This window comes from Typopeltis vanoorti, chromosome 25, assembly GCF_054136105.1.
Source record: "Typopeltis vanoorti isolate ZY-2024b chromosome 25, IOZ_Tvanoo_1.0, whole genome shotgun sequence".
Classification (NCBI taxonomy): Eukaryota; Metazoa; Arthropoda; class Arachnida; order Uropygi; family Thelyphonidae; genus Typopeltis; species Typopeltis vanoorti.
In genome coordinates, this window is record NC_143573.1 from 33,124,304 (window position 1) to 33,150,599 (window position 26,296).

A 26,296-nucleotide genomic window follows, 5' to 3' on the forward strand; every position below is an offset into this window, starting at 1 on the left:
CGGGACAACTTGGCACCATGAGGGGCACTTTTAGTTAGATAGGTCAGAGGGTTATGATCTGAAATTACCTGTATTTCAGCACCAAATACCCATGTGTCAAACTTTTTCAATGCCTCCAAGACGCAAAAAGCTTCCCTTTCAATGGTTGACCATTTCATTTGACAGGAATTTAGTTTCTTACTGAAGAAAGCAATGGGCAATTCTTTTCCTTGTTCGTTGTTTTGAGCTAAACATGCGCCAATTGCTGTTGCTGATGCATCCGTATACAACTGGAACGGCTTGTCGAGATCTGGAGTATGCAAAGAAGGCATTTTTATAAGCTCTTCCTTGAGTTTCGTAAAAGCTTCATCAGCATCAGTAGTCCAAGGAATGTTGTTTGGGACACTTTTCTTAGTCAGATTTGTCAGTGGTAATACAATTTGGGAGAATTGTGGTATGTAGTCACGGTAGTAGCTAGCCAGTCCAAGTAGACTTCTTACTTCCTTCTTTGTTGCTGGTGTCGCTAAACCTTTTATAACCTCGACCTTCTCTGGGTCTGGAGAATGTTGACCGGATCCAATCAAATGACCTAGGAACTTCACTTGATTTTTCCCGAATTCGCATTTTTCTAGGTTTACTGTTAAACCCACCTCTCTTAATGTTTTGAAGACTTCATCTATGTGGGTGAGATGTTCAGACCATGTTTTAGAAAATATAGCCAAATCGTCGATATAAGATCGGCAGTATGCCTTATGAGGAGCTAGTGCTTTATCTAATGATTTCTGGAATGTGCTTCCAGCGTTCTTCATTCCAAACGGTAAGACATTCCATTGATAGTGACCAGAATGCGTCACAAATGCGGTGAAGGGCTTTGCTTCCTTTTCCATAGGGATTTGCCAATATCCCTTGGTGAGGTCAACTACAGTGATAAATCTTGCTTGTCCTACCTCAAATAATAAATCTCTAGCTATTTTCATTGGATAAGCATCTGGAATAGTAAAACTATTCAGCAATCTAAAGTCAATGCATAGTCTGACACTTCCATTTTTCTTAGCCACACAAACAACGGGATGAGCCCATTCACTGACACTTGGCTCAATAAGACCCATATCTAACAGTTCTTTGACTTGTCGATCTACTTCCTTTTGTAGAGTGATTGGCACCCTATAGGGTTTGAGTCTCTTAGGGGAACAGTTCTCTGTAACTTTGGAGTGTCCATCAACTTTGGCATGACCAGGTTTGGAACTAAAAACATCTGCATATTTCCGGAGGATGTCAAAAAGTTCTTGTTTTTGTTCTTCCGTCAAGAGAGCTTTCATATCCTCAAGGTGTTTCCTAATATCTTCAACTGATTTATTCATCTTGTCAGCAGGTGCATAGTGGAGTGTTCCGAAATCTTCATCTAGTTCGAAAACTAGACCGACATGATTAATTCTTTGAATATATGGTCGAAGCTTATTTATGTGGAGCTCCCTGATACTTCCATCCTTCATCTCAACCTTCGCAGAATGTGGTCTAGTAAGTTGGACGACTGTAGCAGGTCCTGTCCAAGTATTTAGAAGCTTATGAGAGGATGAAGGTAACAATACTAAAACCTTTTCACCAACCATGAAGGATTTTTCTTTGGAACGAAGATTATATCTGGAGGAGTATTGTTCTTGAGACCCTTTGGCATTCTCGGATGCAATTTCATGAGCTTTTCTTAGATTTTCAAGAAGCTCTTGTAAATAATTTTCAACCGAGCGAGAGGCAGCAGTTGGGATGACTCGTCCACCAGTCCAAATTTCTTTTAACAAAGATAAGGGGCCTGGAGGTAATCTTCCATATACCAACTGGAAAGGTGATAACCCAGTAGTGCTATGTGGTACTTCTCGGTATGCGAATAGAAGATAGGGAAGATGTAAATCCCAGTTTCTTCCATGTTCCTGTATATTCTTATTCATCATCTCTTTTAAAGTTCTGTTCCAACGTTCAACAGCGCCCATACTCTCAGGATGTCCTGGAGTGGAAAAACGTGGAGCTATGCCTAGCAGATCTTCAAAAGCTTGAGTGACTTTAGATGTGAAATTCGTGCCTTGGTCGGTACAGACCATTTTAGGAAATCCAGTCTGAGTAAATATCCTCATTAGAACGTTACATGTAGTTTTAGCACTTATTTCCTTGACAGGTATGGCTTCGGCCCATCTAGTGCATAAATCAACAGCACATATTATGAATCGATGTCCTCTTCCCGATGGGGGTTCTAACGGTCCGATACAATCCACGCTCCATACCTCAAACGGAGCTTCTGGTCTGACGATAGGTCGTATGGGGATTCTATCTCTATATGTAGCAGTCCTTCTCATTTGACATTCCTTGCAGCTTTCGCAATATTTTTTCACGTCTTGTTTAATGGTAGGCCAAAAGAATGAGTACTTGATTCGCTGACGGGTTTTCTTTTCGCCGAGATGGCCAGCAAGAGGGATTTCATGTGCCATCTTTAAGACATTCTCTCGTTTCACACGCGGTAGCACTACTTGTCTAATATTCTCGCCACAAATATGTTCATTATGAAGCAGAACCCCATTGTCAAACGCATAGGAATTTTTCTGTCTTTTTGCCCATTCAAAACACCTTCGAAGCGTCTCATCATCCTTTTGAAGTTTGCCGAATTCGAATTTTGTTTTTTCTGGTATACACTCATTTTCTTCACCTGGTGGGGACTCTATCGTACTTACTGCCAATGCTGTACTGGTTATTTTCGAAGGCATGTCTTCATCTTCATCATCTTCTGACCGTTTATCGCTTAAATCTTTTGATTTCAGAACCGGTGTCTCCCAATGATGACTACTCTCATGTAGCTCGACGCTTTCGACCAGTATTTCATAGGCAGAGGAGCTCAGTAGCAGATCGGTAACCAGTTTTCTTGAGACAGCACATGTGACTGGAACATTACCATGTAAATTATCATCAATTTTCATTTCAAAAATCCTTAAGGGTGTTATTTCATTTTCTCCGAAAGCAGAAGATATTTCTATCTTACTTTCTCCATCATGGGGCGTATCTGCCACTAAATCTTCGCGCACTACCGATATTTGCGCTCCCGTATCTATTATTCCATTTAAAACCCTACTTCCACATTTGATTTTGACCACCTTCAAATCATCTACATTTCGATCAATGTCCACTGATTTGGATACTGGAATGGAAATTTTGGCAGTCAACACACCTGATTTATCGTCATTCCCAGTGGTAGACGTTTGAACTAGGTTACTGTGTGCTGTAGTAGGAGTACCTTTTGATTGACTATTTTTCATACAAAACTTGGCAATATGACCTTCCCTTCTACAAGTAAAACAAGTTGGTTTGTAGTGAGGCTTGTATGAATCATCATTTCGCCACGGCTGGTACCATCTCGGTGGACTTTGAGAGGGAGATAACTTATTTTTGAATGTTCGCTCAGCAGGTGGAGTATAAGGTCTAAACTTTTCAGTAACCTTGTCCTTCGGAATAGCTCCGATGGGCTTCCTTGATGTACTACGAACACTGTCGTATTCGTCCAATCTGTCAGCTAACTTGGTTGGAGAAACGAATTTTGTCCAGTCGTCTAAGAGATGTTCTCTCACTTCATGTGGTACTTTCTTCTTCAGTTGATCCGTAATAATTAGATCTTTTAACCCTTCAAAATCCTTGATATCAAGGCCACCAATCCACTCTTCGAAATAATTAGTTATTTCATAACAGAAATCCCTCCAAGATTTTTCAGCAACCTTTTGGTGCATCACAAACTTTTTTCTGAAACTTTCAGGATTCAGTCTAAATCTCTTTAGTAGAATTGTTTTAATATATTCATAATCTTCGCAATTTTCTTCTGACTCTCTACCAATTAATTGGACAATCTCAAATGGTAACAAAGTCAAGAGACATGATATCCAGTCTTTAACATCTATTTTTGTTCTCTTAGCTTGTCTTTCAAACAGGGATAGGTATATCACAATGTCATCCTCTTGTAATCTAAACCTAGGCATTAGCTTAATTAGTTCAAGACAATATGGTTTATTGTCACTGGATACTGGAGTTGAGGTTGGTTGAACACGCGCTTCAATTTCCAGTTTCTTCAACTCGAACTCCATTTGTTCTCTTTTCTGTTGGGCCCCCAATTCATCTTTCCGGCATTGGGCTTCTAGTTCTTCCTTCCGCCGTTGAGCTTCTAATTCTTTCTTCATCAGTTCTTCCTCGAGTCTGGTACTAATAATCGTCTCCAACATCCCTTTAACAAATTCTTCTTCATAAAATTTACTTCCCGTAATAATCATTTTAAGATCTATCACTTTCATTTCAACAGTTGGCTTCTCTCCCAATTCTTCAGCCAATTTACGTAAATCTTCCTTTCTACCTTTGGTTAAATAAGTCATGGTGCTAAACAATAACTCTCTTTACTGATAAAAAAAAAATCACCCTAAAAAAAAGAATCAATTGCACTTTTTTTTTTTTTTTTTTTTAAAAGCCCAAAAAGAGATGTATACATTTGGCGATTATGGGACTCATAATTAAATTCAACATATCATTTGTAAACATAGATAAATCTTACAATATTATCAGATAAAAACTTCAACTACACAATTTACTACACTTTCAAATACACAAATATATATATATATATATATATATGTGGATATATAAAAACAAAACAAAAAAAAAGTTCCGATTTTACACCTCTACTATATAATAACTGAAATCTCGAAACAGAACTATCAAAACAGTATGCAAAAATTAACTATGATAACACTGTCGTGTTCTTTCTCTGGCGAGAAATCACAAGTTCTGACTGTTCCAAGATGGAACTAACATGCAAAACAGGACAAATCGGTAACTGCAGAACAAAATAAATTTAAAATGAAAAAAAAAAAAACAACTATTCTGAACTATCTGGGACGAAAATATAGCTTGAACACTGGCGTGTTTTTCATTTATCCAAACTGTTGTACTACTGTTCCAGGATGGAAAAAAATTTGAATACTGACGTATTCTTTCTCTGGCGAGAAATCAAAACTACTACTGTTCCAGGATGGAACAAACTACGAACACTATTTTTTTTTTTTTTTTTTTGTATTAAAACAGACTTTCGCCCAAATAATCAAAATAGAACTCTAAAACATGGGAGCATGCATTTACATAACGAATTGCTCTCACCTTGTAGGTCCTATCGACTGCGCCAGTAAAATTCGGACTTGTGATGAGTGGTAAAGCTGGTGAAAGTCTTGATCATTACGCAGAATGAATGCTCGCTTATACGTATACTTTTAGAACACATTCATACGCATTTCACTGATGTAACTCTAGTGATGTTATTTATTTCTGAAAAACTTGACACAAACTTGCTTTACAAGATTCTTGAAACTACAAAAACATTATAATTTGCCTTCAAACACTAATGTTGTACTTATTCTTTCACTTCGGGCACATTTAAAAAAAAATGGATACCACACACAGCGGAAACTTTGCTAATCAAGTCCTAAGCGTCGTCTGCTTCTGTCACGACTGCAGCGCCTCCTCGCCAAAGTACACAGTTTTAAAGAGAATTCGCAAGTCTTTGTGACAAAAATCTTTACACCTGTCAAAGGCCTTAGCCAGGTCCAGCAGTATCACTGTATACCCATTACCTTATCTAGTTCAGCCGTCACTGTGTTATAAAACCTGAGCAAGTTACTGAGGCATGATCTACTCTTCACAAAACCATGCTGTCCCCCATACAGTATCTCATTTTCATCAATCTATTCCTGTATTTTTCCCTTGACAATGACTCCTGATATGCTGATCGGTCAGTAATTTGCAACAGTAGTCTTGGATCCTCCTTTATGCAGTGGAACTATTTTCCCGTCTTTCCACCCCTTCAGGACTAAACCAGACCTGAGACTCAGATTAAACAATATGGTCAAGGGCACTGATAATTCTTTAGCCGCTTCACGTAAGACCCATGCTGGTATACCATCCAATCCCACAGATGTATTCACATTAAGGTTCTGTAGTAGACTATTCACCTCCACTTCATTCACCACAATTCCCCTATAAACTAATGGTTCCTTCATTCCTTCAATGTCACCACCTGGATGATATACTCTTGTAAATGCTCACTCAGTAATTCCACTATATCGACTGATTTAGTAACCACCCTACCATCGGCATTCCTTAAAATCATTCTGCCGTGTACAGTTTTTCTTTGACTTGTAGCATATAGAAAGAACTATTTGGGATTCTCTTTAGCTTGTGTGGCTAATTTCCTTTCGTAATCCGCTTTTGCTTTTCTTACCACACTCGTTACCTTTCTGGCCTGCGCTTTATACCGGTCATGTGCCTGCAGGTCACCTTTCTCCTTAAATTCCTTCCACAATTGTTTCTTTTTTTGCAACTCAAGTTTAACGGTGTTATTCATCCATTTAACCCCTACTTGATTACTATTCGGACTCTAAGTGTATATAGTCAGCCATAACCTCCTGCAAATACTCCTTGACCACTTCCCATGCCCTATCAACATCCAGCCCTTGCAGTTTTACATGCCATGGCACTGAACAAAGCAATCTCCTAAGCTTGTCATACTTGCCAGCACGGTAATTCCACATGTACCCTGTCTTAATCGAAAATTTCACACATTTTGCCACCTCCCAGGTCAAGACCCTATGATCACTCTCTCACCAATAGGTGGCAACATGGTCATATTCATTACAGTCAAATTCTTAGATGCTATTACTAGGTCAAGCACTCTGGAACCCCTAGTATTTTCCATTACATGCTGTCTCAGATAGTTATCCCTTAAGTAACTGAATAAAATCCAGTTCCTTCCTCACATGTGTCCTCTCCTCCTTCCAATCAATGTTACCTTGTTGAAATCCCCCATAATAATTACCCTCCTTCCACTCATTTCATCAAATTATCTATGCATCTCTCCATCATCTATTCCATCACCTGGTCTATAGCAACAACCAACTGTACATTTTGTTCCATTAGTCTCAATCTCACACCAAATAGCCTCAAATGAGCTCTTTTCACTATCCTGCAATACAAACTTGTATTCTTCTTGGCTACCATTCATCAGCTATCATCAATAACACTCCCCCCACTCCCCATTTTATTCTCACTGTCCCTCCTGAACACACTATACCCTGCACATTCTGTCCCACTAACTATATCATCTTCTGTCAGCAATGTTTTACTAATGCCAATAATCTGTGCCCAGGAAGAGCCAACCAAGGCTAGAAATTCTTCTTTCTTGTTCCTAATATACTCCTGGCATTAGTATTCATGAAATGCAGTGGTCCATTTGTCTCACCCCTACTTTAATGCATTATACTAATTATCCCATTCTGCTTTCCTATACTTCGTACTGGCTAGGGCTCATTATATACATTCTTACACTCAACTGCCTCACTGATGTCTGCATATCCACTTCCTCCCCCTCCTTAATAGTTCTAGTTTCCCTGATTTTGCACATCCACTTTCACTTCACTCAGCAACACTTTTTCCAGTCTTTGCACACCAAATCCATTCAAATGTAAGCCATCCATCTTGTACAAATCCTTTCGCCCATCAAACTCACTCCACATGTCCACAAACTCCACACCACACAGTCTGCATAACCTGCGCATAAAGTCATTTGCGATTATCAGAAATAAAAACATCATACATTAAAAATGAGTAATATTACAGAAAGTTTTTGTATTAGTTTTATAATTTACTTGAATGATAATAATTTTAATAGAAATTATTCTATTAATTATTTCATGGATTTATTTAAATTTGTTTTCCTTTGTGGTAAAAAAAAAAAAAAAAAAAAAAAAAAAAAAAAAAAAAGTAGGTGAACTATATTGAATGGCTTCCAAGAATATTTCAGTCTACATTGACTATTGTACTAGCCTTGACTTATTTTCATATCAGTAAATCTCACAGTTTTATTTAAATTGAACCCTTTTTAGCCAAAATGATTTCAGAAAATATTACTGACATGATTCAGTCAAGGATATCTATGTCTCAAAGAAATGTTTGAGAAAGTGCCTTTTCTCTAGACACCAATCTTTTGTATAAACAATTTGGAATCAAAGTGCCATGAGTTATGCAGGCTGTAATGTAAGCTTTCTGTTACACAACATTATCTTAAATAGCAAAATTCCTTTGTTTTTTTTTCTCTCCCTCATCAATCCAAATGCTAATTTGTTAATTGTTCAAATTTCCCTTTATTATTAATGAAATGTAAATTTTCACTGATAAATGATAATTAAAAAATGAATTATAAATTAAATATGCTAAGAAATTATATTCTTGGTTTAATCCTTTATTCAAGTGTAAGCAAACAAAGTTTGCACCTGAAGTAATTTCAGGACTGGGCAATTTGTATATAGAAGCTAATGACGTCACATCACTTGCCTTAGTATCCCACAATGCAAAGCACATATCCTTTTGGACATGTATAATGCTATGCATTATGGGAAGGGTCACTACCCAGACCGGTTTCGACCTTTATTGAGGTATGTTTGAGTGCGGGTATACTTCTCCAAAAACGCATGCGATCTCTCAGATTACCCAACAGTGAGTGACCTGAAGAATCATTTAACTCACTGGTGGATAAAGGATTAAACCAATAATATAATTTCTTGGCATCTTTAATTTATAGTATAACCAAGTGGAAAAGCTTCCAACAAAAAATAAAGTTGTTTTCTAAAAAGATTTATTTTGGTCATAACCAGAATAAATCTTTTCATAAATCATACCTCTAGGTTGTCTGGAGGCAACTTAGAGATCAGTAAGTAGGTGAGGACCACATGATACCAAATGTAGCACCCTGTGTTGTTAACTTTAGTTAACAACCTGGGGTGCTACATTTGAAATAAAGGTGAGGATTTTTTGGCATTGGTTAGCTCAACTTGACCAAAAGTTATAGACTTGATCGACAGAAAGCGATATAGTCATAGGAACAAAATGAAAAAAGAATATAGTATCTTCAGAGAGGACAGAAGAAACGGGGTGAAGAGAAGGGTTTTGCTAATGATAGCAGAGAAATTGAAGCCATAAAAGAGTAGAAGGACAGGGATGCAGTGGGCAGTTTATTTGAGGGTATCTGGTGTGAGATAGGAGCCAACAGGATTAAATATATAAATGGTTGCTGCTATAATCCAGGGGGTATAAGGAAGAATGTGGCTGACATGCATTGGCAAATTAGCATGACGAGTGCAGGTCAAGTAAATGGGGAATTTCAACTATGGGGATATGGTTTGAGAGGAGGAATGGTCACATGGAGAAAAGGAAATGGAATTTATACAGCTACTGAGAGATAATTACCTGAATATAATGGAGAGGACACAAGGTTCAAGAGTGCTGGATCTGGTCATAGCTTCAGAGAACTTAATAGTAACTAATCTAGCTACTCTGCCTCTGCTTAGGGAGAGTGATCATGTAATCTTGACCTGATTGTCAGACATGCAGAATTTTCTGTTAAGAAGGGATATATACCTGTTTAATTACAAACAGGTGATTATGACAAGATGATGAGTCAGCTTTGAGCAGTGGCATTGCATAAGAATTTGGAGAAGAGAAATGTTAATCCCTTGACCACCTCTCACTAGCCCAGCAGACACCACACCCCTTGATCACTTCCCATAATGGCTTTTCAAGCATATGGGTGTTTGAAGAAAGCAGTAGCAGAATGTATAGCAAGAGTCAGAATGATAAATCAGGTAGGAGTTAGATGGATGAATAACTTCATTAAGCAGGAGTTTCACACAACTCCTGAATAACTTCGTTAAGCAGGAGTTGCACACAACTCCTGTGGGGGATTATAAAGAAAAAGGTGATCAGCATGCCCATGAGCAGTATAAAGCATAGGCAAGAAGGGTGACCAAAGCTAATTATGAGAAAAAAACCTAGCTGAAGCCAAAAGAAACCCTTTTATAAGGTTTTTATTAAAATATTAGGCTTTAATAAGGCCACTTCTACACTACTGTGTGTGTGTGTGTGTGTGTGTGTGTGTGTGTGTGTGTGTGTGTGTGTGTGTGTGTGTGTGTGTGTGTGTGTGTGGAAGTGGTGGAGAGGAGCCAGAGGCAAGACTTCAAAAACTAGCTGATACACATAAGAGAGGTGATATGATAGAAGCATATAAGTTATTAAAGGAGATTTATAGGATTGATACCAATGACGTTTTTCAGTACAGTGCAGGAGGGGAGAGAATGAGGGAATCACCCCTGGAAATTTTGTAAGTGTGTGGTTAACAAAGACATTAGGACTAGATATTTTGCTTGGAAGGTGATGAATTGGTGAAATGGGTTGGCAGGGTTAGTTATGAGTGCTTTGTCATTAAATGAGTTTAAGCAGAGGTATGACAGGTATTGTTTGAATAATGGATGTCCTATGTTGAGTCTTCTGACTCCATGTGGAGATATCTGTATTATAATAATAATAATAATAATACATGGATCAGTGTTTCGTGAATCCCACCAACGAAAGGTTTTAAACCTATCATACATTTAGTACTGTTGATGTGGTGAGGATTAAATATGATGGAAATCCTGCTCTAGAGACCAGACATGGAATATTTTTTCAAGCCATATCATGCCTCCAATAAATAGGGTGATGCTCTCTCTTACTGGGCAATAAAATTCATCTTGCACCTTTCACAAGCATGCATGCCCATAGTGGGATTTAAATGCATGACCTATCAGTTGGGAAGTAGAGATGCTATCCACTTGATCAACCACACCAGCAAATAATCGAGAAATTAAAAAAAAAAAAAAAGCATAAATCTGATGACAAAGCAGATGTGGCACTACAGTTACAGTAAACAACATGTGTTACTAATTATAACTAAATTCCTATCAAGAGTAAGTAACAAAGATACAGGGGGTTAAGAGCGTGAGCTGGCAATGTCTGTTAATAGTATTACACAACTCCCCTGTAATCCATGAAACTTTATCTAGATTGTTTATCCTTCTGTCATTTATGATTATGCTGTTTCTCCAACATTAAAAAAAGACCTATATATGCTAAAAATGCCTACAAAATAATGATGGTAAATTTTATCGAAGTGCATTTCTTTTTACATAAGTAATACATGTTTGAAATGGACTTGAAAAGTTAATTATTTTAAGGTATGTTAAAGGGGGAAACACATCTGAATTAGCATTGAGGGATATTAAATAATATGACTGGGCATCTTTCACTCACTATCATACCATGCTCAAAGTCATTAGGTCATGCTTTTGTCCTATTATCACATTGACTTGCACATACAGGGTGTTCGGGATAAATTTGACATATTTATAATTAATTATATTTTTCCGTAAGTTACATGTATTAACACACACTTCTCTTCATTTAAAAGTTTGGACCCTTCTTCATTCATATACAAGATGTCAGAAAGGATGGATAGCTGGAACCCACCTGAATCATGGAAGAGAATAACTTGTATCAGGATGATTCGTGCCCGCCATCAAAATAAGGATATTACGACTGCTGCCCAATGCTCCCTGAATACAGTAAAAACAATCAGGCATGAACTAGAGACTTGCAATGGTGACTACGAGGATGTAGCAAGAAGAAAGATCCCTAGCAGATGATCTGATTGCGTTCGTACAGCAGAATTCCTCGCAAATCTGCAGGAACAGGTGTTGAAGAACCCTGGCATTGGAATTCGGGCTTTGTTCGTGGAGTTGCTAACTGTAGTCAAGCCCTGGATAACAAGCGTAGCCAATGTATGTATGGCAGCAGGATTCGGCCCCTTGCCACACCTCTGGGAAAAGTCAAAAATGGTTGTCTGAAAATTTCTACGACTTCACCAGTCCAAATGTTTGGCCTCCAAACTCCCCAGACCTTAACCCCATGGATTATTTTGTATGGGGCGCAGTTGAAAAAGACACCAATCGCACTTCCAGTAATACAAAAGCCCAGTTAATGGATAAAATTAAAACAGTTTTTGCGGCCCTTCCCAGGGAGACTGTAGCATCAGCTTGTTCGAGGTTCCGAAGCAGAATTGAAGCTGTGATCGATGCTAATGGTGGTTATTTTGAGTAAATCTTGTTGATAGTATTGTAATTAACTCTGCCTGTAATGTTTTTTTGTCAATTCATTAAATTTAATAGATACAAAGAAGATTTTCTTTTTCCTTACGAAACTGTCAAATTTATCCCGAACACCCTGTATATGCACAATGACATTCATTATTTGCCTCCATGCTTGACATATTTTGAAAGGATAAGTGACACTGTTAGTTTCATTTCCTTGGAATGTGCACCGAATACACCTAATTATTCATTTGGTGCATTATCACTGAGTTTTCAATTTCCAGCATGTCCTTTAGCCATACTATGTTCTAGTTGGGTATAAATTCATAAATCCTGTATACAAAGGGATGTGACTGCTTGTGTCCTTTGAGAAAATTCTCCCAATCAATTCTTAAGTTTCTGAAAAATTGCAAAATTCCTGGTTCACAACATCTGGCAAGGAGCTCCAGCTCAGTATGATTCTTTTCAAAAGTAAAATTTTCTGCAGAGTTACTATGATAAATTATTTGAGCAAATGGTTTACTTACATAAAAAATACACTTATTTATAAAAATTTTCACTCTTTGCATCTTTAATGTATAAACTAGTTTCAATGGTCTAGCAGGGTTTTTCCTCCCAGAAACTTGGGTTTATCATTCCACACACACACACACACACACACACACACACACACACACACACAAATCGTCCATGAGTACACATGCAATTTACAAACAAAAAATACTAGTGCCGGTGGTGGTGGGCAGTAGATAGCATTTGTGTAGATGATGATAGTATCAGCGATTCTGTGTAGTTGGTTGATTAAATGGTGGAGATAGAGAATTGTACAGTAGATTGCCCTCTCTTGATGAGTCTTTGGACTCCTTGGAGGTGTCATGTAATAACGATAATGGGGCAGGAACAAATATCCATGTAGTTAGGTTAGAGTGTGAGAAAGCGCTCCTCAGTTAACAGAAATATGCCTTCCTCAGAAGAGCATGAATTTTTAGTTCAGCTTTTTGGTGTGCCATCCCATATATGGGTAGACTTGAGATAAAGAGTGATTTGAGCAGAGAAAGATAAGAAATTTTTTGAGAATCTAAAGAAACTATCTACCTTTGGTGCCAGAATGGCTAGTAATTCAAAATGTTAAGTGGAATTGCACCAAATCTTTGTATGTCTTGTGTCCAGAGATGGATAACATGAGGAAGATCTACTGTAAATCTGGAATGGCAAAGCCCATATTGATGATTGCTGCTGATTACTTGGTGGCCCCTTTATAGACATAGTTAAAAAATTTTAATCTTTATGGAATTATGGAATGCTGGCCTGGTAGACCAAGTAGTTAGTGTATCTGCTCTCCAGCCAAGAAGCTGCAAGTTCAATTCCCACCAGGGACATGGATGTTTGTGATTGCCCTACTAAATATTTGTGGAAAGGGAATCTGTGACCATTCCACTTCTTCTAGCAGTAGGCTTCACTCCCAAAACCCAGTGAGGAACGAGATGGAGTCCATACTCCAAGTTATTATCAATTAGAGTGTATTATATAAGCTAAACACTTGGTGTTTCATCTTGGATTTCCTCACTATGTCCATATATCCCAGAACACTGTACTTTCTCATTTTTCTTCCTGTAGATAAATGACCTCTCACTAATGAAAATGCACTCCCTTCCACTTCTTCATTTGATATTTTGTAGTGTACAGTCATTCCAAGCTTCAAGTCTTTCCATAACCAATGCATTAAACTCTGATCTCCTTACCATTCTTTACTTTAGAGGTGAGAACAACTCTTAACTTCAGTACTACCCAAATATAAGGTAGATTCCAAAAGTTTCTGGCTTGACATACAAAATTCGTGCCAATTGTAAAATGCCCTGTGTGATAGATAGCACCATCTATGGGGAATGTAGTGTACCAGTTTCAGCTCTACTGCTTCATTCGGTTGAAGGCACTTGTTTGACTAGCATGCGACATGCTAAGTGGCTGTAATGTTAAAATTGAGTACCATATTGTGGTAAACGTTTTTCACCAAAGAAGGACTTTCTCCAAGTGCTATCAAACAGTGATTGGATAGTGTTTATAGGGAAGCTTCTCCTTCATATTCCACTGTGAAGGAATGGGCTAAACAGTTTTGCTTAGGAAGAGAGAGCATCAAAGATGATCCTCATGATGATCAGCATGTGGAAATGACAACTGAGGAAAATGTCTCTATTGTTGAGGAGAAACTGCTCAATGACAGATGCTGAAGCTCAAAGAAATCTCAGCAAGGTTGGGTTTTTTATAACAACCATCTTTTGCATCATTCACAAGAAGCTTCACATTGACAAAAGTCAGTACAAGATGGGTATGGCAACTTCTCTCTTCAATTCATAAGGAGCATTATGTGACCTGTTCCCACGTTTTTAAAGCTTTGCCAAGAGAGAAGTGCTTTGCCATTGTCACCAGGGATGAAACCATGTTCCTTTATTATGATCCTCTTTCCAAAAGGGAATCCATGGAGTGGTGCGCAAACCAGGCAAAGCACCTCCGAGAAAAGCCAAAGTCCCTCAGTCCACCAAGAAGATCATGGCAACAATTTTTTGGGATTGCTGGGGAATTCTCTTGATTGACTTCAAGGAAAGGAATACCAAAATGAATGCAGAATATTATGCTTCACTCCTGTGCAGACTGCATGACACCATAAAGGAAGAGACGAGGAATGCCAAGTCATGTTTGCCTGCTTCACGACAATGCTCCAGTCCATATGGCTATTGTTGCGAAGGCTGCAATGAAGGATTGTGGCTTCCAGGAGATTGAATGCCCATCTTACAGCCCAGATCTAGCATTCACTACTACCTGTTTTTGAAACTGAAGAAAGACCTTCGAGGAACAAAATTTGCAGATGACAATGGGATGAAAGATGCAGTTTTAGGCTTTTGCAGACAAAAGTACAGACTGTTTTTTCAAGGATATAAAAATGTTCAAAAATTCAAAGATGTGTAAAGTGTGTTGAAGTAAAGGGAGATTATGTTGAAAAGTGACACACTTGTTTTCTTTCTATCACCTTTAAAAGTTAGTCAGGCCAGAAACTTATGGAACCACCCTTGCACAGTCCTGTCTTATACTTTGCCAAGAATAATTTTATTTCACTTCCATTTACCTTTGATGATAGCCAGAGTTCTAAACAAAATCAGATTTCTGTTTACCATACCCATACCAGCACTTGATGTAAAAATCATTTTGCAACCTCTTGTGCAAATTGTCATATATGAAAATTGGTATTTTACTGAAAAAACTAAAGTATTTTTAAAATTATAATCACATCACCAAATAAATACAAGGCATAGTCTAATATAAGAATGATTTATATTTCTTACCCAGTATTGAATCAATCATTCAAAGGCTGTGTGTGCTGCTTTGAAGGCCAATGCAGCACACAATTGTAAATACTAGAACTTTTTTTTTAAGCATTATTAATATTGAAAAGGCAATTTAAATATAAGGTAATATACAGAAATAAAATATAGAGGAAAAATATTGTTACAGTTACTTTGGCAGTTCAGCAGTTCATTTATGAATAAGTATAATAATGATGATAATATAATTAATAAAAAAGTGCTAAAGTATTGTAAACTTTTGTTTGCAATACTTCAGCATTTATTGACATGAATAAATTATTTAAAGTACATTTTGCAAGACAGAATGTCAAACTTTAAAAATCTCTTTGAAAAGAAATTAATTTCTTAAAATTATATTTTTGTTTTTTGTTTTTCAGAAAGAAGCATTCCTCAAATGTGCACCATCCTATAGTATCCAGCTATTTTTAGAATGGTTTTCAGAAACTCACATGTTTGAATGTTTTATTAAAGAAAAATTATCAAGAAAACAACCAGGAAAGCTAGGTAAGTGATTTATACAGAGCAAAGTTTATTAAAATTTTAAAAATTAATAATCAATCTAACTCAGACTTTTTTTTTTTTTCAAATTCATATGGTTCACATGAATTTGAAGTTCTCTCTCTCTCCCTCATACATTTATTTCAAAGAGTAGAATATTATACTTCAGCAAACCATTCCTTCACTGACTTTCAATTGTTGTAATATAATTCGATATAGTGATTAAAAAAATAGACACTGAACCTCAGCATCTAAGATTATGCAACACTGATAAGTCATGTTTTGTACATTTATTGTTTTACTATGGAGAGGGTTGTACCTGACATAATTCAGCTTGTTCTAATTTTTAACATGTGAAGCAATTTCATTTTCACACAGACTATTTTTGTGTCTGTGAACAGCACTCACCTATGTGTATTTGAATTGTCTCATTGTTATTCATTTATTGTAAACCATTACACAGAAAACTTCCATTTGATAGTGGAAGGACAAATTTTTTTTAAGAGTGAGAAATTCCTTCCGTTTGGATTGTTATATGATGGAAGCATAAATATTTGAATAGTATTTAAAAAAATGGACAATGTTTTATCATGAGAGAAGCAGATGTTTGTGATATTGCTAGTATAAAATATCCCTGTCATTGAGATGAAGCATAGTACAAAACTTTTAACTGTGAGATTTTCCATTTGAAACCATCAGGGATGAGAAGGAAAATAGTAAAACTTGTGCAGAAGTCTCCAGCTTCAAAGATCAATTGACATATGTTCTTTCTGCAAAATTAGCCAAAACAAAATATTTCATTTTACAAAAATGGTCCTATATACAAAATTTGAATCCATCATGTTATGCTAAGGAAGAATGATCATCGTTTTGGATCATTCTATCAATAAAAGATGTCCAATTTTCAAATCATTTTGCCAGTAAAAATGGGGCTGAATTATTAAAAAATAATAATCTAAAACACTCTTGATCTTGGGACTAGTTTAACGATGAAAATTACTGTACCATGCGCATTAGGTCCAAATGCACATTGCACTAACAAGCTTTTTTAACTGTTTACATATCATATAGTGTGGAATAGTTCAGTTGAATGTTCAAGTCCACAATTCCATTGTTTTTCCAAGAACTGTCATGATGTTTGTGACAATTTATTATTCTAAAAGCTTGGTCAAATAGCGGTACTTAATAAAAATCCTAGGAATGTATCAAAAAGTATTGTGTGCTTATGAAACATTAACCAGTTTTGGGCTTATGTGCTACAGGCATGTAATTTTGTTTTGTCTAATTTTGCCACTTCAAACATTCCTCATTGAAACCAAATTGAAATCAACAACTTCACAAATTTTATTAGAGATCGTGAATACCATATTTTGTTAATAAGATTATTCTTTTAGAACCAAAATAGAACCTCGCCGACATCTTATGTATATTCTAAACCTTGGATTTTTTTTTTTTTTTTTTTTTTTTTAAATTTCGTCCAGCCAGTATACACATTTTTTGCAAGATATAATTTCAACATATTTCATCCCAACCTGTCTTCCTGCAACCAGTTCAGTTGAACACAAATTGAAATGGCTTAACAAAATTTTGTAGATTCCAAATACTAAATTTCAGTAAAATTATCTGGCCAGAACTTTAGAATAACCTTCACATGGATAGAAAAAATGAATATAATAGATGATTGAAGATTTGTAATATGTAATGATGTGATTATTCTCCCTATTCCAAAATATCTATATTGCAGATTGATCAGATTTAATCCATTATTGTGTGTATGCACCTGAAGGCAGTCTTAATATGGAAGCTGAAATGTCGAGTATACTACTTTATTATTTTTATTTTTTTATTTTTTAATATCAGTCTGCACAACAAGAGGTCATAAAACCAGTGTGTAAGCATGAAGAAGAAATAGGGAACCCATTGATGTGTTTCTTGAATTACTGATGTTGTAATCTTTGAAAAAAAAATATATATATATAGTGTGGGAGAAAACCATTCCAAAGAACAAAACAGATAGGAATGAAAGAGGAGAATTAATAATTCCTTCAGTAAATTTGAAGCTGAACTGCATATGGATGTTGACAAACAGCTTCTCATGTTCTTACATCCTTTATAGGAATGTAAGATGTAGAGGAATGATGCTGGCAGTTCAGTGGATCAATGCCCATGAAAATGTTGGTAAAAAGTCATTAAGAAAGTTATTGAATTGAGTCTGTGAGAGAGAGAGAGATTTAAATAAACTATCCTCTTTAAAATGTCATCAAGCATTTTTAGGGAAATTCTGATGCAGCACTCCAAATGTGGGGAAAATATTCTCAGATTGGGTGAATTTGGCATTTGTCTAGTGTTAAGACTTGTATGAATAGGAGTTGTCTTCCACAGAGCACAAAAAAAAAGGTTGGGGAGAAAAAGGAGACTATGGATGTGATTATGCCAAAAATGTTAGTGTTGTCAGTCAGTCCCAGAAAAGAATTCTTATCTTGCCAGCACATCTATATATTATCAAAGATAAGGGGTAAGAAAGTGATCTTTTTCGCAAGAAATAAGACTGGATAGTATTATGGTATCACTAAATTTCCTGAAGTTCCCTCACCTCACTGAAGAAATGCCATTCTTCAGTGAGGTGAAGACAACTGACAGTTATGGACAATCTTGAAGTTTGAATAATTTGTATATTACATGGACTTGTCAAATGAAATGGATTGTATAATGTCATCATTGAAACTGGGAGTAGAAGTTAATATTACTTTTTAAAATATACATACATATATATATATATATATATATATATATATATATTCATTTTTAATATAAACTGACTAAAAACCCGAGAATTATAACAAATTGAGATTTATTTGAAAACGCAAATTTGCGTTTTCAAATAAATCTCAATTTGTTATAATTCTCGGGTTTTTAGTCAGTTTATATTAAAAATGAACATATCCCAACCCCGGGTTAATAGTAGTAGTCATATATATATAAAAGTCATGTAATGGTACATGGACGTAAAGGCACTTTATGTGTTTTTGGGAGTCCATTAGGCTCCTTAAGGTCACCTCTTGGAGATTATTTTAGTCTGTTAGTAATCCCCCTGTGGAGATTACTAACAGACTAAAACCATATAACTCTAGACCTCCCCCCCCGTATATATGGGCTCCCAAAAATACATAAAGAAAATGTGCCATTACGGCCCATAGTGGATGGCATTGATTCCCCCACTTACAAATTAGCTAAATATTTAGCCAAAGTGCTCTCACACTATACTGGCAACACACCATCACACATAAAAAAAACTCAGCCCACTTCAAAGCCAGTATAGAAAACCTTGCACTCCAACATAATAACATAATGGTCAGTTTTGACATCTCCTCCTTATTCACAAATGTCCCCCTCAAAAAAACCTTAGAGCTAATCTAAGCTAAATTTCCTCCCGATATCTCAGCCCTATTTCACTTCACAATGAACTCAGGCTATTTCGTTTGGCAGGAAAAAATCTACAAACAGATTGAGGGGACAGCCATGGGTTCACCACTTTCCCCACCCTTGGCCAACTTCTTTATGGAGACTTTTGAAGAGAAAGCCTTAAACTCTGCCCCACAAAAACCTACCATATGGCTTCGCTACATTGATGATGTGTTCGCTATTTGGCCACATGGCCCGGATACACTCCTCTCCTTCTTAACACACTTAAACAACCAACACCTTAGAATCAAGTTCACCCTGAAAAAAGAGAAAAACAATAGCCTCCCCTTCCTAGACACAATAGTCACCCGTCAACCTGATGGAACCTTGGTTTTCTTAGTTTATAGAAAACCCACCCATATAGGCAGATACATTCACCAACAATCCCCCCCCCCTCACAACAATATGGAGTTATTAAGACACTATTCAACAGGGCAAAACTAATCTGTTGAAATGACCAAGCCCTAACTACTGAACTAAATCACATCCTTAACACTTTCTCAGCCAATGGCTACCCCCCCCCAAAAAAAAAAATCCAAAAAATACTAAAACCAGTTATCCACAACCCACCTCCCCCTTCACAAAAATGATTACTCTAAATCCATCACCATTCCCTACATCCAAGGCACCTCGGAAAAAATCAAAAAATCTTAAAAAAACATGACTTGACCTCTTGTTACAGACCATATAGAAAATTGGCATCCCTTATCTGCTCCACTAAAGACCAACCACTTCCCCTAGACCTACCCGGTGTATACCAGGTCCCTTGCAGCTGTAAATTGTCCTACTTTGGCCAAATGGGCAGGACAGCAAATATCAGAATCTCAGAACACAAAGACTACATCCGATTTCACCAGTACAGCCACTCTGGGCTCGCAGACCATGCTCTGGATACTCACCACAGAATAAGGTGGAAGAAAGCCACAGTAATACACTGCAGCAAGTTCAAATATGAAAGACTATTCATGGAATCAGCCTCAGCCCTTAGGAACATGCCAAACCTCAACAAATTTGGATGCATGAGAGTGCCCCAAATTTGGGAAACATATATCAGAACTTCAGCCCAAAGGCTAAGAACACCTAATATAGCCCTATCGGGCTATATTAGGTGTTCTTGATGGCAACGTGATGTTGCTGAAATATCGGAAAGTATATATTAAAGTTGATTTAATTTATATTTCTAGGGTACACTGTCAATTCCTTAAGTATTTAGTTATCATGTTTTACCAGCGTGTAAGCCTTTCTACAAGAATAACAATAATACTTTATAGTCCAGATTTTTTTCCATCAAATAGCATTTAACTTCTGGAACAAAACATTGATGGAACCATTCATTAAAAAATTTCTTTTGTAACCCAGCCTTTTTTGTTTGCTTTCCAGAGCACTGGTAACATGTTAAATTCCACATATTTCATTGCTCATGGTCTTAGGAATCGATTAATGAGTAATGGTTTTAATATATAATTTGAAGCATTGCTGCAAAATAATAGTCATAGTCACTATCCTTAGCTGCTTTAAAGCCACCCTCACTTTTTTGTGATTTCGCTATATAAGTTCTGCTTGGCATTTTTTCCAAAAAAGGCCAGTCTCATCTGCATTCCAAACTTGATCAGGAGTGTAGCCACCATTTTCAATAATTTTGGACAATTTTGAAAAAAATCCCCTAGCTTCCGGCTCATCTTCAGATGTGGCTTCTCTTTTATTTTTGCATTATGAAGAATGTATCTTTTGAGAAATTTTGTAAGCCAACCTGTGCTTGCAGAAAAATCACAATTGTTGTTTGATGTTGTTGGCTCCTTTTCCTGAATCTGTTTGTACAACGTAATGCTTTCTGTTTGATGACATTTCCATCTAAAGGTATTCCTTTTTGTGAGCAATCTTCTATCCACATCATTAGAGCCTTTTCCATCTTCACTTTTATAATGCGTCTTGTATACAATGACGACTTAGCACCTAATTTTGTTCTATAAAGAACAGATTTTCTAATGGCCTCTTCATTTTTCTTAATCGTTCTCACGGTAGCTTCATTCAGTCCAAAATATTTCCCTAAGGATGTTGAACCTTCTCCAGCTGCTAAACGATCTAAAATGTGGATCTTAGTTTCTAAAGAAATAGCTTTTCTTTTCTTCTTCTAACTGATTTATCTGACATTGTGATTAATGGGGTAATGTCACGAAAATATCTGAAAATAATCAATAATTAATACACGTACGAAACTTCAAAACTTAATACATACCAGTATAACTCTATTGCATGAACAAAACACAAGACATGTAAATATTTCGAATTGTAAACAAGAAATGATTGTATAGCAAACAGCTTAACTCCTCCTCCCAAGCAGCTTTATATAGGCTGGCCTCCCCTAACGGACCAACTGCGAGGAATCAGTACAGCAACCTTCTGCTCCCAGGAACCAATGGCAAGTGAATATAACAGATCATCTGTCGGCTTAACTTCAGAGAATCATAATCACAAAAATTTATTTTTTTTATTGTTGCCAAAATTGTTTACATTCTGTAGCATAGAATAATCCTTGATATTTAAAACATCGAGGAGATTCCCAAAATTCAATTTTAAGTACATGTGTACTGTTCTAGGAAATGATAATTATAATGGAAATACCCTTTTTAACAGAATTGAATTCAAACAGAAATTTTAAAAATAAGCAGCATTTGAACCGTGTTAAATCAAAATATACTGTGTAAAAATAGAATTGCTTTTGTTTTCTAAATCGTTTTATTTCAAAATTTTGTAAAAAAAAATGCTGTGCAAAAAGAGAATTAGCTGTGTATATATATATATATGTATATAAAATTCATTCAACATTTTTTCCATACTCTGAACACCAAATCTATTCAGATGCAGACTATTCTTCATGCATAAGTCCTTCCATCCATCAAACTCACTCTACACATCCACAAATTCCTCACCATTCCTCCTGCATTACCTATGCATTGAATCATTTGCTATTATGGCCCTCCTTCTCAGCTCAACTCTGTCATACCACATCGACAGATTCACTATCTTAATTCTCTTACTCTGTTCTTTTGCTACTTTCATTAACTCTTTCATGTCATAGCATACTTTTCTCTTTTCAAATAATTCCTCAAAAATCCAAAGATAAATAGATGATTCTTTAGCCTGTTATCAAGAAATTTGTAAAAAGAATAAAGAAAGATCACTGTTCAGTCACTTCTTGATAATTTTATAAGGGATGTTGAACATCCAAATTAAATACTTTTAAATTTCCTATTTTCTAATACTATTTATAAGGTATTATATTACAGTAATAATTACATATTTTACTACATGCAATATTGAATATATATAAAGATAATGAAATAAAAATAAATGAAAAGTTGTCTGAAAAACAATCTATAAACCAAGGAGTAAGACAGGGATGCCCTCTGTCTCCAACACTTTTCAATATTTACATTAATGAAATATTAATACAGTGGAACACTGTAAACAATCAAGGTATAGAAATTTCTCTGAATAACAAAATAAATATGCTATTATTTGCAGATGATCGGGTAATAATATCAGATAAGAAAGACAATTTACAAAGAGCAATATATAATTTAAACATTATAGTAGAACAGATAAAATTAAAACAATGGCATTTTGTGGACAAACTCCAGTTAGAAGCAAAATAGTTATTAATAATAAAATAATAGAACAGATAAATGTTTTCAGTTATCTTGGATGTGAAATATCATGTGAAGGAGAAAAAGACATAAAATTAAAAACTTCAAAATTTTTACAGATTATAGGCCTGATAAATAGAACACTCAACCCAAATATAGTACAAAAAGAAACACGCTTGAAAATATACAATACTTTAGCAAAGCCCACATTATTATATGGCAGTGAACAATGGCAATAAACAAGATAAACAAAGAATAAAAACAAATGAAATGAAATTTATGAGAAAAACTGCAAAATACACATTTATTAGATCAAAAAAAGGAATGAAGACATTTTAAAAGAACTAAAAACAAAATCAATAGAAGAAAAACTAAACAATTGTAAACAAAAATGGATTGAACATGTAAACCGAATGGCCAACACCCGACATCCTAAACAAATACTAAAATATAAGTCAATTGGAAAAAGAAGGAAAGGTAGACCTCAAAAAACGATATTGGATGAATAATGAGACCGGAACAGACAGTATGGTCTATACCCGTATTTAGTGTTATGATAATGATGAATTAATTACATATTAAAATCTAATTTGGGTTTGAATCCTTGAATGGAAAGAGAACTTGAACTCATTCATGGAAACTAAGGGCGTGTTTAGGAAGCATACGAGGTCCAGGTTCTTCTCATCTTATGATGAGTGCATGGAATGGAACTACTGATTGTTGTTTTGAGCACATCTTTGGAAAATGTTTTTAACGAAAGGTATGTATTGGGCATTATGTGACCTTGAAGAGGTCTTCCCTGGAGGAGCCTGTGTAACTATAACAATATTGCATTCTTCTCTTTTAGCCAGCCTGGTTGGCTGAGTGGTTAGTGTATCTGCTTTCCAGCCAAGAGGCTGCAGGTTTGAATCTTGCCAAGGGCATGGATGTTTGTGATTGTCCTACTAACCAGTTACCATATGTACTGCTGTGACCTGTCCTTTTTCCTGGTGCAGTATAACCTTCGATGTCTTTGTGCAATAAAAAAAGAAATCAAATCAAATTTCTTTTCTTTATGAAGTTTTGTTTCATTTTATAAATTCTGTGTAAATTATTTGAATTGTTGTTCTCAAAACCTTAGTTATTGTTTTGTTTATAATTTTTAACGTAACACTTGTATTAACTGTTTTCTTATTAAGTTGTAATCTTTACCAAAAGTTCATTTCTTGTAAACTCTTAGTTCCATAATATTTTCTTTCTAAAAGGTTTCTTTGAAAAAAGAGCTGAAGAATACCAAAATGAAAAAGAAAAAGATCATGTGAAAAGACTAGGGAAAACAGTTCGATCATTTGGTATGTAATTAATTATAAAAATAATAAAATAAGAAGCATTGTTCTTCTATATCCCTTTCTCCTTTAATAAGAAATATAATATAAATAAGCAGACATATATTTCCTATTTCAGAAAGAACACACTCTTATTGTGTAAAAGTAGGGTAAAATATCTATTTCTTGCCAAGTATGCAAACAGATGCTTATACCAAGAACCTTATGAAACACTTTTGATTTTGTCATTAAATTATTAAAATGATTGATAATTAATTTATTTTTTTAATGAAAATAATTCATGGCATTATAGGAAGTGATGTATAAGCAGGGTTATACAAAACATTATAAAAACTGAAAGTGAATATGGTATTTTGAAAATTGGAATGTGATACTAAATAAAATCATCTATAAAGGAATGTGGTGTCAAAAGTTTTTTACATGTCAAAAGAATGAGAATGAAAGAAAGAGAAAGTGTAAAAAAAAAAAAGAAAGAAAGAAGCTAAGATAGAGGGGGGGGAGGACAATAATACATGCTTCTTTTGAGTTACACATGAAAAAAGGAGTTTCTTTCCTATTTAATTATTATTATTATTATCAAACCTTCATGGAGTCAGAAAGACTCATAGCAGGGGATCCACATCCTCATGCAAAGAGATCATCTAACCATACTTTAAACCCATTCACAGTTTCTGCACTTACCACATTTTCAGACAATGCACTCCAGTCATCAACTACTCTCTGTGCAAAGAATCTGCTGCTTCCCACCCTCCTACTCACACCCTCCTTATGCAGCTTCCATGGATGGCTTCTTGTTCTTCCCCTCTCTCTCTCTCTCTCTCTACTCTGTGAAAGGTCTACTCCATATTAATCTGGTAACAACCTCTCACTAACCTATATGGCACAATCTTATTTCATTTTCTTCTATTCACAAGGCTCTACAAGTTATATTACCCCTTCCCCCAGTCTGCCTACATTCACTAGACCTCAAACTGACTTAGTGAACCTTCTCTGGATCCTCTGTAATATATTCTCATCTTCCTGAAAACCAGATGACCAAATCTACACATGGAAGTCCATATGGGACCTGATCAAAGCCTTATACCAGTAGTATCTCTTCTGGGGGTCTGGCTTCCATTGATGAGACCTCCATAAAGGTAGCAGGCATTCTGAGTAGTGATCCTTCTCTATAACACATACATAACATATGCATTATACATATCTGAATTGCACCCCTCCTTGTGAGGCATCTGTGTGTGTGGTGGAGGGGATATTCCAGTGATGGTACGGCCTTTTCATTCTTATTTTCTCTTTGCTTTTCTTGTCGCATTTTTTGCTCTACATCTCCTGAGTCTTTTTTTACTGTGTTATAGTTAAATCTTTACTATGTTCCTGATGATGAGGATATATATTCAGAGCTTAAAGATCAGGACGCAACAAGTGTGAGGCACATCCTCATACTTAGGGATGATCACCTGGTTCTGACCAGGAGCATCATCCTTACTTCTGATACACCTAAGCTTCCAACATCTGTAAAAGCAGAGTATCTCAACTGTCCTGTTAGACTTACATCCCTAATCTGCTAAGATGCTTTAAATGTCAGAAATACAGCCATGCCCAAATTGCCTGATATGTCTCTACCACCTGCACTGATGTGGTAGTAAAGAGCATCATAACAAATCTTACTCTGCAAGGAAAGCTAAATGTGTCAGCTGTCAGGGAGATCATCCAGCTTACTCACATGCATGTCAAAAGTGGAAAAATGAAAAAGAAATACAAAAAATTAAAACAGAACAAAATATATCATATCAAGATGAAAAAAGGAGGTTAGCGACCGCTACACCTGTTCTGAAATCCTCTTATGGTGAGAAAGTGGCAGGAAAGAAAATGTCAACAGCATTTCAAACACTACCATTTGACAGTTTCACCATATCTAAACTTTACAATTGTGAGTTTTAGCACACAAATTGCATGAGCTACAGTCTCACTCCAGAAACAACTCCAAAAATGGTTCCATTCCATGA

The 26,296-nt window shown here is 35.9% G+C and overlaps 1 protein-coding gene across 1 annotated transcript in view; it reads left to right on the top strand.

Annotated features, from left to right (window-relative positions):
* LOC150092640 (DENN domain-containing protein 2C-like) overlaps nt 1-24,307 on the top strand; it is a 47,530-nt gene extending 23,223 nt beyond the window's left edge. Inside the window, exons 3-4 of the mRNA XM_090414247.1 lie at nt 15,739-15,865; nt 24,213-24,307. Of these exons, the coding sequence (XP_090270373.1) occupies nt 15,739-15,865; nt 24,213-24,307 (222 nt within the window). The remainder of the gene's footprint in view (nt 1-15,738; nt 15,866-24,212) is intronic.
* Nucleotides 24,308-26,296: the final 1,989 nt, after the last annotated feature.